This window comes from Lemur catta, chromosome 12 (assembly GCF_020740605.2).
Source record: "Lemur catta isolate mLemCat1 chromosome 12, mLemCat1.pri, whole genome shotgun sequence".
Taxonomy (NCBI): domain Eukaryota; kingdom Metazoa; phylum Chordata; class Mammalia; order Primates; family Lemuridae; genus Lemur; species Lemur catta.
Window position 1 is genome coordinate 92,222,548 of NC_059139.1, and position 17,285 is coordinate 92,239,832.

Here is a 17,285-nt window from a genome sequence, read left to right on the forward strand (position 1 = left end):
CACTTCTCTTATAGGTCACAATCCTAGGCTGCCTGCTGTCCAGTGTCTGAAAACCATTGTCTTACTTGTTTTGTTTATTTGCTAATTGACTAACATAAGAGTTAAATCTGGTGCCATTATTCCATCATGGCCAGAACTTGCTTATGACTTGATCTCTTTGTATTTTCTCAAGATACTGAGACTCTTTGGAGGCAGGGGAGGATTTAAAATTAGCTTTAGGTTGTGAGAGGCTTAGTGCCAATAAGTGAAAAGAATAAGGAAGGGCTGGAGGCATCAAAACCAATTTTCTATATAGAGAAAATGTAACACATGAGCACCTTGTGTATAAGAACAGTTGGTTGCATTTACTCTGATGTTTCGTCATTTACCTCTTCCCCTTCTGTCCTTGCTCTGAAACACAAAAGCAGTGCTTGGTTGACACCAGCTACCATCTGGTGACATATGTAAGTGACCTGTCTTAGCAACATATTTTTCCCAGCTGCTCTTGCCTTTCCTCTGAGGTTGATAATGCACACACATGCTACAGTCCTGCCTTTTCTTCTAGATTTCACCACACGTAATTTACTCAGTTCCAAATCAGGCTAGTTCTTTCCTTCACAGAAACACATACTCAAATTCACTTTAACTGATGCTCTTACTTGCACATCCATGTCTTCCCTGGTTAGAGCACAAACATTTCCCACACATCATTTCTCTCTGAAGCTTATTCTCTCTGTAAGCCAAATAAATTTTACTGATAGTAGTGGATCACCAGCAGAGTTATTACCATAACTCCAGATCCAGGAATCAAAATTGGAATAAAATATCATAAAGAAATCAGTTTCCATCACATTCTAAGGCAACTTGGAGAATTTCCTGAAAATTTCTGCACCAATTCAGCATAAATCATTGAATTGGTCAGGATGATATATTAAAAAATGTATAAAAGATATCACTCCTTTTCTAAAACCTTGATAGTATAGTTGGAGAAATAAGTACATACATTATTACAACCCAAATGATTTATTAAAAGCCTTTAAAATATATAAATGAATAATAACACTATTTCAAACAGGAGAAAGACTAGAACTATCTGGGAATTAGACAAACCTTTCTGTAACAATTAACTTTAACTTTTACCATGAGACATTGGTAAGGATTGTGTATTAGTAGGAGGACAAAAAAAAAGGATGGAAACTTATGTTGGTAATCTGTGCTTTTGAATATATTTAATCATAGAATTCATTTAGTTTTAAGAACTCAGAAATGTGTTCCAATAAATACATACAATTTAATATGCATTCTTGATACAGTTTAACTCATACTGTTTGTTGTTGTTACTAAAATGTAATATGTATGAGAAACATTTAAGACTCATATCCTCATAAGAGGTGTTTCCCTGAAACTAGCTTTCGAACTGAATAGCTTGCTATCCTTTTGAAAAATAAACTGCCTCTGATTTTTTCCTAGGTTAAAGTCTATATAATTGAGTCCCCTGAAAAGAAGCCTGTAGGTTTCTAAGAAACTCAGATATTTCTTGATCATCTGGAAACCCACACCTTAGTTACTCCAGTTTTAGAGATTTTACAAAAGAAGATTTGGAGATAGAACACTCTTGATAAACTCACCTAGAGTGTCTTTGTGTTTGTTTTTAAACTCTGGACAACTCAAAGAAAGTATTCTAAGACTCTAGGAGCTTATTCAAACAATGACTTTCCTTTGAAATAAGATAGTCTGCCTCCCTTAAAGGCATAGTAGTCACCTTTGACACAAGGAACGGAAGGTAGAGCAAAAAAGGATGTGGGGAACCAACTTAAGTGCTAGAGTTTTTTAAAAAACGAATTTGCATTAACTCTCATTTCTAGGTGTCTGGCCTGGTCCCGAGGACACAAATGGCAGTTCCTATCGATCATCCTCGAGTCTGATGTGAAAGGTTTGATGTGACTGAGCCAGCGGTATGCAAGGGGGTAACGGGGAGAGAGCTGCAAGAAGGGAGTAAGAATATTTGGGGTTGATTTGCCCCCAAAGAGGACAGAAAAAGCAAAAATATATTTTTCATGTACCAAAATAATTACAAAAGGCAAAATAATCTCACCTGGTCTGAAGTGTTTATAATACAAGATTTAATGTTGATTTCCTTAATCTTACACCCATCGGAAGAGTGTGTATGTGCGGCAGAGAGAGAGAGAGAGGGGAGAGAGAGAGAGAGAGGCTGATAGTACTGATGAATGGGGAGCCAGAAAGATAAGGGGCATAAGGGGCTTTGACATGGAAGGGTGTCTACTGTCCTGGGAACCTTTGAAGCACAGTCCATGACGAATTACATTATCTCCAGGCTTAGAAAATTCCGACAGGCCAATACGAGACGACAAACCAAAGGCCTTCGGTAAAGAGGCCGCAGCTCTGTGCTCAGGTCTGCGCTGTCCTGCTTTGTGCGCCGCGCGGACGGGGGAGAAGCGGACAAAAGGAGGAGCGGGCGGAGGGGGTGGCACGGGCAGGAGGAGGTTCTACCTGCACACACCTCGGCTGGCTGGGGGAGGGGAGGGCGGGATGCAAATCGGGCCGTTCGCACTGGCCAATCAGTAGTCAGGTGAGGAAATTTGGGTCCCCACCCCATCCCAAACGCGCCTTTGAGCACGTGTGTGGTGTTCTGGGACCTTTGTCCCGCAACGTCACACTTGGCGGGCCCCCGCTGGTCCCTTTTTCTTGTGGGATGTGCTTGATTCTTTTCTCCTCCACACCCCCACCTCGCAGCTCGTGTCTCCCCCAGCTCCCTACCGATTCTCTCCCGCGCCACAGCGGGTCAGGGCCTTTGGCATTGCGATCCGTGCAGTGTGCGGAGCTTGGCACACCGAGTTGCTGTGACCGACGGCCACGGCAGCCTCCGCCCGTTCCGCGAGGGTGCAGGCGGAGAACTCTGCAGGGACACCACACGCCCCTGCCGCGCCGGGCCGTCCTCCGCCCGGCCGGAGGCAGCGCTGCCGCCCTGCACCTCCCCGCGCTCGGCGGACTCTGGGTCTGCGCCGTGGGGCTCCGGCTCTAGACTGCTCGGCCTAGGGAGCTCCTGCAACGTCCAGAATACAGAAACTAGGCTCGTCACCTAATTCGCCAGGGAGCCAGAGCGCTGCGGGGCCGTGGCGCTGCCTTCCCCGCTCCTCCCCCCACCCCACCCCCGCCCGTGCTCCCGAGTCACCCAGCCTGCCCCCCCATCCCCTCCCCCGCCAGACAAAGGGCCTGGGCAAATTCGCCGCCCGGCCTCCTAGCGCTCCGGGGAGGCGGCTGCCCCGCAGTGGATCGCGCAGGAGGCGCGCGCGGGGCCAGAAGCCGCCGCCGCCGCCGCGGGAGCGCAGCATGGGGGAGAACCGCGGGATGCGCCTGACTCCCATCCGCTGCTGCTGCCTCCTTTACCAGCTGGGGCTCCTGTCGCAAGGGATCGTTTCAGGTAAGTTCCACGACTTTCCGGCTTCCTTTCCAACCTCCCAGGCGGAGACCGCGAACGCATGGGTAGGCAGGGCTGGTGCAACCAGGGCTTGGCGAGCGGGAATCAGTGGGCAGCAATCAAAATGGGCATGCGGGTGCGGATGAGGGCGTCAAGCTCCGAAGCGAAGTGCACTTCCTTGGCCTCACTTTAACCATCTGTGAAACGATTAGTTTCCCTCTAATGAGAGTAGTAATATTTGCAAAGGTACATTTACGGCACCTGGAGGAAAATTAGGAGGTACGTAAATTAATAGCGATGCTTTTCTCCGGCATATACTTTAGAGTCACTTAATTGTGCCGGAGACTTTGCACCGGTTTTCTTTTCAACAACTGCCGTCACCAAACTTTGATTCCCCCCTTCTTTCCCAGTATAATCATACTTTTACTCTGCAAATGTGCGGTCTGTAATCTGATCACAAGGCTTCGGGGGTTGCAAAGCGTTTCAGCAGCTAGACGGGTGGTCTCCATTGCATGCACGCGAGCGCCTTGTATCTGTGTGGACTGTGAGCCTGGAAGTGCTTGTGCGAGTGGAACCGCGGCACTTTAAGCCCCGCACTTCTGTCTGCCCCGCCCGCAGGGCTGCAGCTCGCCCCCGACCTGGAGGAGTGGGAAGTCGTGTTTCCTGCACTCTGGCGCCGGGAGCCGGTGGACTCGGCCGGCGGCAGCGGGAGCAGCGCGGACCCGGGCTGGGTGCGCGGCGCTGGGGGCGGCGGAGGCTCCCGGGCGCAGGCGGCCGGCAGCTCACGCGAGGTGCGCTCGGTGGTCCCGGCGCCTCTGGAGGAACCCGCGGAGGGTCCGTCCGAGTCCCGGCTCTGGCCCCCGCCGCCGCCCGGGGGTGAGGAGGACGAGGAGCTCGAGTCGCAGGAGCTGCCGCGGGGATCCAGCGGGGCTGCCGCCCTGTCCCCGGCCGCCCCGGCCTCGTGGCAGCCGCCGCCTCCCCCGCTGCCGCCCCCGTCCCCGCCCCCGGCCCAGCCAGCCGAGCCGGATGGCGACGAGGTGTTGCTGCGGATCCCGGCCTTCTCCCGGGACCTGTACCTGCTGCTCCGGAGAGACGGCCGCTTCCTGGCGCCGCGCTTCGCAGTGGAGCAGCGGCCAAGTCCCGGCCCCGGCCCCACGGGGGCAGCGTCCGCCCCGCGCCCTGCCGCGCCGCCCGACGCGGGCTGCTTCTACACCGGCGCCGTGCTGCGGCATCCCGGCTCGCTGGCCTCTTTCAGCACGTGTGGCGGTGGCCTGGTAAGCGCCTACCTTCCCCTGCTCCCCGCCTCCCCAGCTCCCGCGTCCCCGGCCCTCCATCTTCCCGGCGGCTCCGCGCCCGGCCCGCGGGCCAGGCTGATTTGCATACGCCCCTCCCCCAGCGTGCGCCCCCCGGCTCCGCGCCCGGCCCGCGGGCCAGGCTGATTTGCATACGCCCCTCCCCCAGCGTGCGCCCCCCCCGGCTCCGCGCCCGGCCCGCGGGCCAGGCTGATTTGCATACGCCCCTCCCCCCGTGTGCGTCCCCGGGCTCTGTCCCGGAGCGTCTGCACAGTCCAGGGCATCGGAAGTCTAAGTGGACGGATAAATGACCTTTTCCTTCCAGATGGTTGTATGTGTCTTTGGAAACTATTTGACACTCTGCCTCCTTGGAACTTCTTCCCAGTGGTTCAACTTCTTTTCTGCACTTCAGGGTTTTCTAAAATAAGCCCACCACGTGGTGTCCCAGGAGATTGAAAGGCAGCCAGTGGGCTCCCTGCTCATCTCCCCGGCGTTTGCCCGCTCTCTGTTCCTCGTCTATTGTCGTACACTTTTTTCATGTCCTCCTTCAAAGTTGTCAGAAGAGTCCTCTAGGAAATTACACTCTGACAGTTGTCTAGAATTTAAGCACATCCACAGCCGTGCTGGACACTTGTCCTGGTCCTGTGAAAGGAGGGAGTCAGCAGAGACTGGGAGCTGTGGACGGACGGAGGACGTTAGAATCCAGGCAGTGCTCGAAAGGTTATGGCTCCATGAGCTGACGTTTTCTTTCTAAGATTTACATTTTATTTGTCAGTAGTTTCTTTTCTTCTCTCCACTCCGTGGGAGATAGTAGCAAGTGTGGAGAGCCTTGTGACTAGAACGTAAAAGCCATTTGCTCCATCAATGTAGATCATCCTTTGATTCTTCTCCCTCTGTCATGACCCAGGATTTGAAATAATTGCTACCTCTCCTGAGATGGCCTTTACTTTGCGTGTCTGTGTGTGTGTGTGTGTGGGGGGGGGTGGTCAATATGCATAACATAAAATTTACCATTTTAACTATTTTTAGATGTACAGGTCAGTGGCATTAAGTACATTCACCACCATGGTCTTTACTACTGGTTTAAGGCAAAACTCACAAAATATCAAAAATGTCCCTGTGATTTGTGGCTTCATTTTTCTGTTCACAGTGAGTCAATCAGGAAATCCACAAGAACTTGCATGGAAGCGACCTTCTCATTTGAAGCAAAATCCAATAGCAGTGGACAGTATAGTAGAAAATATCAGCACAATTAAAGCCACCCAAAGCCATGAAATCAAAAAAAGATGGTTAAAATTCCAAACAAAATGAAACCATAAATTACCAATGCCGCCCTGTGGGCCCATATTCCAATGATGTAAATTGCTGGACAGGGCTGATAGTGATAAATATTCAAATATAGACATTTTTAGGCATGAGGAAGAAAATTGGCATGGAAAATTTACATGAAAAGTTTTAAAAGTGTTTTCTGCAGAACTGATGCTTGAACATTTCACTGGGACAAACATTTTGTGGGGATTTCATTGTCCACTAGCTTTTGGCTGGGGATTAAATAATTACATAGCGTAGGTTCGTGATGTGGTAGGAGCAATAGGGGATAAAGCATCTCCCTGTGTTGAAATGTGGCCTTTGGGTCAGATTTCCCAAATGAGCTATGCCTCCTCTCCATACTTAAGGAAGCAAAGTTAGAATTATGAGTAGGTTTTTCATAGACTGAATAGGAGTTTGACATACCTCCTTGTTTATCATGTTGGACTTTTACTCACTTTTCCTGTTAGCCCCATATGTATATGTTCTGAACTGGGAAGTCTTTGTTATTGAGGAAAACTGACGTTGCCAGTAATATAGTATAGCAGTCAAACTTTCAGTAAAAAGTTAAACAAATAGCCAAGAAGGGTGGGTTTGTTACTCCAGACTACCATGCCAGCCCTTTTCCCTTATGAGCTGGTGGATTAGGAAGGAGAGAGTTGTTATCTGAACTCTGGAGTAGGCTTGTTCCCTGAGGACTGATTAGTCCCTTATCTCTCTAGCCTTCAGTTTGCATAAGTAAAAGGAGAAAAGTAGATGATTTAAAAATTAGATGATAGCATTAAATTTCTATTGGCTATTTAATATATTCCTGATCCTGTGTTAGGGTCTAGAATGTTCTGCCTTTTAAAGAAGCTCACAGATTAGGAGAAGCACATCATATGTAATTAGAATGACCCAAGTAAACACAAGATGGTGACATACAAGCATGATGATTCAAATGTTATGCCCAAGGTCAAATCTTGCTAGGGAGGTTGGGGAAGATTTCCGAAAGCAGGAGTTTAACTGGATTTTGAAGCTTGGTTAGGCTTTCTCCAGGCAGAAAAGACCTGACAAGTGTTGTAGGTAGAGAGAAGACATTGAGTGGAGGTATGAAAGTAAAAGGAAAAAAAGTAAAAAACAAAACACACACACACACACACACACACACACACACACACACACACACACACAAAACCAAAAACTATAGACTCCTGTGACTAGACCAGAAGATGCAATAGGAGGAAATAGTTCTACTTTTGAGTAGAGATCAGACCTCAAAAGCCTTGCCCACTGGAGTATGGGTTTTTTTTTTTCTGTCTATCTGTGCATTTTCATAGAACTACATTCCCATTCCTCTGTATCTCTAGAACTCTGTGATCCTTTAATTCTAATATGAGGAATCATGATATCTTTATGTAGAGAGTGTACATTACTTACAAATGCATCTGCCTTTAGTTTGCAGCAATTTTTTTCTTTTAAGTTAGTAATAGCTTTCTATTGTCAGTTGTACAGGAAAGATCACTAAGTGTACCTTCCCTTACCCTCTTTCAGTAACCAGTTTTGCCTACTGTTGCCTGAACTCAACTACTTTTGGAACCAATCTTTCTGGATCTCATTTTCCTATTTATTAAATGCACAAATTATACTTGTATATCTATCAATTGACCTTTGATGTGCTCTTATTGTTTCCCCTAATTAGTCTAGTATTGAATAATAATCTTATTTAGGTCATATATTTGATCAAGTAGACAGAAATATAATAATGCTAATCAATCGAACATTTATTGAACAACTTCTATGACTAAGGCATTTTGCAGATACAGAGAATACAAAAGGAAGATGAAGAAGCCTTGGTATTTTTCCAGAAGCTCCCAACCTAACTTGCCAGTTACCACTGTGAGCAGGGAAATACAATAGGTTGAGATATGTGTAAATATAGGTATGCCCTTAGTGCTCTGATGGTACTGTCTTACTCATGTCTTTTCATTTCCAACATATTGTAAGATTTCTAGTTTTTAGCAGGCTCTCAATAAAAATAACTGAATAATAAAATACAACACATACAGTACATTATTATATTTTAAAAGAGTCTTTAAAAAATAAAAATGCACAAAGGCAACAAATTAAATTCCATGAAACAGTGCAACAACTATGTTTACTCAAGATTAACACAATAGTTTTTTTTTTTTGTTTTTTAAAGCACACATAAGCAGTGGGACAAAGTAAACTAGATCACTACAGACATTACCTATGGTCCTTTTTTGATAGAATATTGAAATGGCTGACCACTTAGATCATTTTTTCAGGATGATGAGCTGTGGATATTGAAACTATTAATAATACTACTTTTACCTACTTAAATTAAGAGTTTTATGCAGTAGCCAGTTTGATTAGCTTTTGATATAGAATCTTGAGCCATGTGTAAATTCAGTTTTCTGTGTGTGTGTGTGTGTGTGTGTGTGTGTGTGTGTGTGTGTGTGTGAAATTTACCTTCTTATTTGCATCAAAGTATTCTGTACTGTGGCAAGTTTTGAACAGTTAAATATTTCAGGGCCTCTCCTTTGGGCAAGGCACAGTGTCAGTAACTGGTGTGAGAGCAGGTGTCAAGGCCGGGCGGGCCATGGGGGTGCATGACAAGGGGAATGGAGGTGCAAGAGGAGTCAATATCCAAATGAAAAAACTAAGACTGCAGGCTGACCTCATACATGTACTTTTTTCATTCAAGACAAATTTTAGGAATGATAGAAAAGACATCTTAAATAAATCAAAATCAGTATTATAAGCGAATGCCATCAGTATATCAGATACTTTGAGTATCTCCTGAAAGAGTGAAAACAGCTTGGCTTGGATTAATGGAAACATATAGACATGAGAAAATATCTGTGAATGGCAGGAGCTATCCCAGCAGCGCTGCTGTGTATGCAGGGAAAGGCAATGCAGGGAGCAGAACAACAATGGGACGTGCTTTCTCTTGTATCCAGTTATGCCAAGCAGTATCATTCCAACTCACAACAGATAGGTGAGCTGGGAAACCAAGAAAGATGAGCTGACACCCAGGAATATCACATTTTGAAGAAAATTAACCATATAAAAGAGAGTCTCAAAGTTTGGTTAATTAATACATGAAACAACAAAATTAATAAATAGAATACTTTAATAGAATTACACTGCCCAGAAGAATAATAGCAGATGTATATTAACGGACAAAACAAATTAAAAAAGTAGAAACAATCTGCTGTTCATAAAACTGATTAGATACAATGGAATTGAAATTGTATGATCATTAGAATAAAAAACTCAATAGATGAGTTGATAGGTAAATTTGTAACTTGGAACGTCAAACCTAGAAATCATCCCAGAACATAATACAAAGTGAAAATGAATAAAAAATGTGAAAGATCAGTTAGTTGTAAGCCATGAATCATAGGTCTAGATCCAAAATTTCTCTAGTAGGAATTATTTTTTAATTAATTAAAAGATAGAATTTTAAAAATGCAGGGAATTATATCCTACCTATCTGCCAAGCTTTGAATGTGAGGCCAGGTACTCACTACTTCTTTGAGAATGGATCAGATAAATGGTGTTCCAGGTGTGCCTTGTTCAGCATACATCAAAACCAATTTTCAATATGGGTTTTTGTATTTGGAATTGAAATTAAAGACAAACACAAAGCAGTTTAAGTGTAGAATCCTGGATTTAAAAAATTTTCGTCTCTTTTACAGTTGTGTCAAGTAAAATTAGAGTAATTTATTTTTTTTTTTATTTCAGCTTATCATCGTGGGGGGTACAAAAGTTCAGGCCACTTACATTGCCCATGTCCCGCCCATCCCCCCGAGTCAGAACATTCAAGCGTGACCATTCCCCAGACGGTGCGCAACGCACTCGTCATGTAGTTATGCACCCATCCCCTCCCCCACCCCCCCCACCTCAGTCCAGTACCCAGTTGGTGTTATTCCCAAATGTGCACTTAGGTGATGATCAGGGAAACCAGTTTGCTGGTGAGTACATGTGGTGCTTATTTTTCCATTCTTGGGATACTTCACTTAATAGAATGGGTTCCAACTCTATCCAGGAGAACAAAAGGGACTTCATATTACCGTTATTTCTTATAGCTGAGTAATATAGAGTAACTTTTTTTAGCAACTTACCTTTCTTGTTTTCCAAAGTTTTCATAGAAACAAAGGTATATTTTTCACTCATATTTCACTAGCTTTAATGTTTAGTGTTTGATTAAATCGTGTAATTATAAAATGTCCTGCCTACATGTGTTTAAACAAATATGGCTGAATGCTGGCAAACATACAGGCTGCCTGGTGGAGACAGTTGTGTGCAGTGAGGCAATGGAGATTCTATTGGCTGTGACCTTTCCACGTGGTGCATGCCTCACTGACATGTTTTCCAAATAATGTGTAGAGTGTTAAGCCAATGATTCAAGTTGAATTGGTTGATGTAACCAAGATTGGTGAGGTACAGGATAAGAGACCCCATTTTTGGTATCAGAATCAAATTTATCAAAGATAAAACATGAACCTTCAGATTGAAGGACCAACTCACCAACTCAGCATGGCATGAGTAAAGAGAGACCCAAACCTAGACACATTGTGGCAATGTGTTAGAAAATTAAAGAGAAGGAGAAAAGCCTACAGATTTGATAGAAGAGAGATTATCTACAGTGGGATGAGAATCAGATTGACTTTAGAGGATCAAATCAGTAATACTGGATGCCAGAGGATCAGGGAGCTTCAGAGTTCTAGGAAGAGTAATTTTTAATCCTGGATTATACTCAGCCAAAATACCATTCAAATCTAAGGCCAAATTACATCATTTTCAAAATTATAAGCACTCAAACTTTACCACAAACAACCTCCAAAATGGTATGCAGTGAAGTCTTCCTCCAACAGCCATTCTTCATTTATTACTCAGTGTTCTTTCCATAGGGTGACCAGGGTTATCTGCTTCTGGTGTATGATCTGGAGGTAGTTGATGCATAAACAAATAAATATGTGTATATAAGTTTATATCTTTTTTGAACTCATACCATTCACACACACACACACACACACACACACCTATACACATGAGATTATCACATGAGTGCATAAAGACATTCCTTATTCTTTTTCAGTAGTGCTTTTTTGTCTGACTGCAAGTTTGTGCCATAATCTGCTTAATCAGTTTGGTGTTAATAGACATTTGATTGAATCCAGTAGTTTCCTATTATGAACAGTGCTAAATGTATAGGACTCTGCAGATAGGCTGCTTTGCCTGTGCAAGGTGTATCTGTGTCAAAGGGCGCATGTATTGGTAATTTGGGGAGATACTGCCTTATTCCCTCCCACGGAGATTGTCCCAGCTTATACTCTCAGGTCAGAAGAGCACGAGAGTCTGTCTTTCCCCTGTCTTGTTACTAGTATGGGTGTCCTTATTAAAGTTCTGATTTTTGTGAGCTCTAATAGGCAAAAAAATGTTACCACAATGTAGTTTTAATTTGCATTTTTTGTTGTTGCTGGTGAGATTGTCATCTTTGATATTTTTTATTCTCATTTCCTTTCCTGTAGACTTTCTTTTTATATCTTTTACTCGTTTTTCTATTAGATGTTTTTTTTTATTTCTAATTCCAGAGTTCTTTATAAGTTAGTATTCTTAAAGGACAAATGCTAATTACAAAATAATACATGCTGAGTATAGAAAGTTTAAAAATATATAAAATAAATCTATAATCTTGCCATCCAAAGATAAACAGTTAACTTTTTAGTATTTATGAAAAGGACAAAAAAAAATCAAATAAACCTTCACAATTTTTTCAAAATGATTGGTAAGCTAGGAAAATTTGGTTCATAAGATTGGTACAAATTAATGCAGATTCAGAATATCTGGTGGACATAGTTGGAGAACACCTAATTTTACACACTTTAGGATAGTAAATAGGGAGAATCTTTTGTACAGTATCTATTAAAATGTTGAGTGTACTTACCCTTTTCTTCAGCAATTCTTGCAGGTATTAATTTTAGAGAAATAACCACACATGTACAAGAGATTTATGTGTAAGTATTCTGGGTGCTTCAACAGTGATTGACTAGTCACATCTATATATTGTGATGAAATCTCAGATAACAAAAAGATAAAGAAATAGTTTCTTGCTTCAAGGTATTTATGATACCTTGAAGAAACTGTTTCTCTGTCTCAACTTCTTGTCCTCCCAGCATTTATCATAGTTCTTTGATTTATTAAGTGATCAGTGTCTCCTTACTAATGAAATAACTGGTCTTTAAGTTAACATCCCTTCAAGGCACTGTGTGGTTTTCCAGTTCAACATTTAGAATGGCATGGATAATACAGTAACACGTGGGGGATGTTTCTATATTTAAAGTGGAGCAATATGTAGATACTTCTAGTCTTATGTAAGGAAGTAATGTAGTGAATTCTAGTAAACAGAGTCATCATGCTGATGGAATAAGCTACAAGTACATTAAAAGTTAATAAACGGCCAGATGCGGTGGCTCACGCCTGTAATCCTAGCACTCTGGGAGGCCGAGGCGGGAGGATTGCTTGAAGTCAAGAGTTCAAGACAAGCCTGAGCAAGAGTGAGACCCTGTCTCTACTAAAAAAATAGAAAGAAATTATATGGACAGCAAAAAATATGTATAGAAAAATTAGCCGGCCATGGTGGCACATACCTGTAGTACCAGCTACTTGGGAGGCTGAGGCAGGAGGATCGCTTGAGCCCAGGAGTTTGAGGTTGCTGTGAGCTAGGCTGATGCCACGGCACTCACTCTAGCCCGGGCAACAGAGTGAGACTCTGTCTCAAAACAAAAAAAAAAAACAAAAAAAAAAACAAAGCAAAACTATTTAATCATGTATTAATCTATATCTTTAGTTTCCTGAGAGAATTCAAGCATGAACCAATTTTGTGAGAAGCAAATTTTGTTTATTTAATAATAAATAAGTTTCATTTATTTATTTGAGGTTTATTAACTGAATCATGACTGTATTATACTTTTTTAAAATAACACAGTTCTTTATAGGAGTCTGGAAATATTTTTTATGCAACACTAAAATAGAGCACATTTTTTATTGAGATCATGCATGACTGAATGTTTATGCTTAATTGCAATTACATTTTTACTCCAGATGGCTTTAGGTCTTTGTATTTGCAAAATAAAGAATAATCAGAGGAATTCCAGGTTCCTGATCGATGGGATATATATTAAATTAGGGAAGTAATCCTGACATGTTTTCGGGCAATGGGAGAACCAGTAGTCCCCCTTGAATTGTGATTTGAGGGTTTTCCAAAAGGAAGTTTTAAGATTCTCTTAGCCAAGTGAGAACCCTAATTTTATGCAGAGTGCACTCAGGGCACAACCATAGCGACCACATCATCCTGTCTCTATCTCATCGTTGTTCTATTGCCAAGCCCTAGACTGAGAGAAGTGAGAAAATGGGAGCTGAGCCATTCTAATGCTACCCAGATATTTTTACAGAATTATTGCATGGTGGTGTTGGGAAGGGCCTTGGGGATTAGACAGTTTAGTACTTGCCTTTCCCAGTGACAGAAACTTGTTCATTTCATAATTAATGGCATATATCTGTAATAAATTATTAACTATTTAGACCTTAACTCAGATGATCAGGAGATAGAGCTGGTGAGGCCAGGCCAATTTTGGGATTATTACATACTTCTGCTTTCCTGTTGCTTTCCATTAAAAAAAAGAGGTCTAAACATTTTTTTTCCTTTATAAGCACATTCAAAGGATAAACATAAGGATATTTTGCCACCAATTTGTTTTTAGTCCCTAGTCTCAGCCTGGCTTCACCTAAAATAAGACCACTTCTGCAGTGAGCCAGATGATGATGTATCATCAACCCTTGGACCGTGCTTCTTGATGTCCTGTTCCTTCAAGTGTGGTGTGTGGTCAGCAATGTCAAAGTTGCGGCCGTGGGCAGTGGGAGGGATTTGATGAGGCAGAGGTGGTGGAACATTCTCCATTAAAAATCATTATTCCAGATTAAGCCTCAAACCTAAGGAACATATTTAAAATGAATCCAAGGTAATTCTTATGAAAGCTAAAATTTGAGGGCAGCCACTCTAGTGTCTCAGAAAGTGACAAAGCTGAGGATCCTTAAACACTGGGTTTGCACCCACCAAACCTAACCTTTTAACATCCTCCCCGGAACCCACTCATGTCACTGAGCTAGAAAGGATTTTATGGATTTCAAGTTATTAAGCAACAGTCTCTAAATGTCAACTAGTTGGAAGTTAATATAATGGAACATTAATTCCAGTATGAATGTTTTCCTACTCTTTAAATGAAAAGGTATACAAATGTTGAAATCTGCTTCCCGTTCTAGAATCTGGAAGTATTAAATAGAGCTGAATTATTTCAAACAATAATCAACAATTTTATGGGTAATATAGCAGGAGAATTACTCCAGCTGTTTCACGAGAGTTATTGTAATAAAATAAAATTTATCAGAAATAAATGAAGAAACTTATGAAAGGAACCTACCATACCACCAAGTTCAGATGTGGATAAAGAAAGACCGACGCACGTTGTAGTAGAATATGAGAAAATCAGTGATAAAGAGAAAATTGTAAACTCTTTGTGAGAGGTATCTATTCTGGAATAGCAGTGTAGTGTGGTCGGGTTAAGAGGACTTTGGAAATGCATATGAATTAAATGGTAAGCTATCTCAAATGGCAGAAATAACATAGAAAATTTTAACTACTCATTGACATTACAAGTATTTGGATATCAAGTATCCTGTAAAACTCATTAAAATTAACAGTAAAAAAATTAACATACTAACAGCAGTGGGCAGGTGGGTAATTATATTAATATCCACTAATAAGGTTAGTGCATTTTGTCTATCTCCATTATAATTTGGATTTGAATGTATGTAATAGCAACTAAAATGTGATAAGTACATTTCCATTATAAAATTATTATAATATTACCAGCAAATATTTTAGTTTGCTAAATTTATAGGTAGGCAATTAAGCTATTGACAGAGGAACTTATGTTTAATTAGCATATCTAGGGTCTTTGTGTTATTTGACTCTGGTTATATCCTTGCAGGTAAAGTAAATAGAACTTTAAAATTTTATTACAGCAAAATAGAAAGTCTGAGTAGTTCATTATGGAAATGACACTTCTATATAAATATAATTAACACACTATAAAGTTTGAGTAATTCATTGTGGAACTAGCTATATTTTTACAAATTTAATTATTTAGTGCCACATTTTGTCTGCTAACGTGGATAATTTCTCCATAGATCTCCAATTAAAATTTTGTCAGTTCAAAATAGATGGTTCTATTTAGTAATGTTTTGAAAAGTATTGAATTAACATCTTAAGATGAAAATTCCTATATAGAAATTTTTCCACATGCAGCTTAATTATTTCTCATTAGTAAGATACATTCATGAATATGTCAGGCTGATTTTTCTAGAGCAAATTGTTATTTAAAATGTAACGAATTATAAAGGATACTGTGAATACTTTTTTCCTAATATCTTTTTTGAATATGATTTACATACCATAAAATTTACCCATTTTAAGTATACGAATCAATTGTTTTTATTATAAAGTACATTTATAGAATTGTGCAACCATCACCACAATTTAGTTTTAGAACATTTCCATGAACTCAAAGAGTTCCTCATACCCATTTGGAGTCACTCCGTTCCTATTCCTAACTCCAGGCAACCATTAATCGACTTTCTGTCTCTACAGATTTGCCTTTCATATAAATGCACACATATAGCATTTGATCTTTGTGTCTGTCTTCATTCACTTAGTGTGATGTTTTTGACATTCATCCACATTGTAACATGTATCAGCAATTCATTCTTTTTTCTTGATGCATAATATTCCCTTGTCTGGATATACCACATTTTGTTTATTCATTCATCAGTTAATGGACATTTGGATTGTTTCTCCTTTTTGGGTATTGTAAATAGTACTACTTAGACACTTATGTACAAGTCTTTGTGTAGATATGTATTTTCATTTCTCTTGGGTAGATACCTAGGATTGCAATTACTAGGTCAAATTATGTTTAATATTTTAAGGAACTGACAAACTCTTTTCTAAGTTACTATAATAATATTTTACATTTCCACCAGCAATGTATGAGGGTTTCAGTTTCTCCACATCTTTAACTATGCTTATTATTGTCTTTTTAATTATAATTATTTTTATGGATATGCAGTAGTATCTCACTGTGGTTTTCATTTCTGTTTCCCTAGTGACTAATAATGTCGAGCATTTTTTCATTTGCTAGTTCATAGCTATTGAGCACCTATCATACTCAATTCTTTAGTCCACTTTTTAATTAGTTTTTTCTACTATTTAGTTTTAACAGTTTTTTGTATGCTCTGGATGTAAATCTTTTATCAGACATGTGATTTGCTGATGTTTTCTTTTGGTTTATAGCTGTCTGTTCCTTTTCTTAATGGGTGTCTTTTAAAGCCAATTTTTTAAATTTTTGATGAAATTCAGTTTATTGTTTTTTTCTTTTATCAAACATGTTTTTGATGTATCTAAGAACTCTGTGTCCAACCTAAAGTCACAAGGACTTTCACCTATGTTTTCTTCCATAATTTTCATAATTTCAGTTTTACATTTAAGGCTATGATTCATTGGTTTGGTATACAGTCTGAGGTAAGAGTCCAGTTTCATCTCTTTGCAGGTACAGATGCAATTGTCTCTCAGCACTGTTTGTTGAAAAGACCATACGTCTTCTCATGAAATGCCATAGCACCTTTGTTAAAAAAGTAAATTGGCCTTAAATGTGAGAGTTTATTTTTGAAACTCTTATATTCTTGTTTTGATCTATATACTTATTCTTATGTTAATACCAGACTGTATTGATTTATGTAGCTGATTAATATTTTTTGAACTTGGGAAATTTAAGTGTTTCAAATTTTATTTTCTTTTATCAAAATTGTTTTGGCTATTCTGGATTCTTTATGTTTCTATATACATTTAGCATCAGATTATCAGTATCTGCCTGCTGGGATTTTGATGGGTTTATGCTTAATCCAAAATTCAATTTTGGAAGAGATTCCATCGTAATCTATGCAAAAGTTTTTTTTTTTTTTCCTCTGTGAAAGTGATTATTACCTAAAGCAATTGTTAGGGTATATTTTTGAACACCCTGTTGATTAATAAGGAACAAAATTAGCTACTGATAGCCCATATAATAATATTTAATATGGATACTTTCAAACTATTGGCAAGATTTAAATTTCGTAAAAGATAAATAAAGAGCAAGTAATCC

The 17,285-nt window shown here is 40.5% G+C and overlaps 1 protein-coding gene across 1 annotated transcript in view; it reads left to right on the forward strand.

Annotated features, from left to right (window-relative positions):
• The first annotated feature begins 3,330 nt into the window (after positions 1 to 3,330).
• Positions 3,331 to 17,285, forward strand: part of ADAMTS19 (ADAM metallopeptidase with thrombospondin type 1 motif 19) — a 231,720-nt gene continuing 217,765 nt past the window's right edge. The window contains exons 1-2 of the mRNA XM_045566066.1: positions 3,331 to 3,421; positions 4,037 to 4,692. Of these exons, the coding sequence (XP_045422022.1) occupies positions 3,331 to 3,421; positions 4,037 to 4,692 (747 nt within the window). The remainder of the gene's footprint in view (positions 3,422 to 4,036; positions 4,693 to 17,285) is intronic.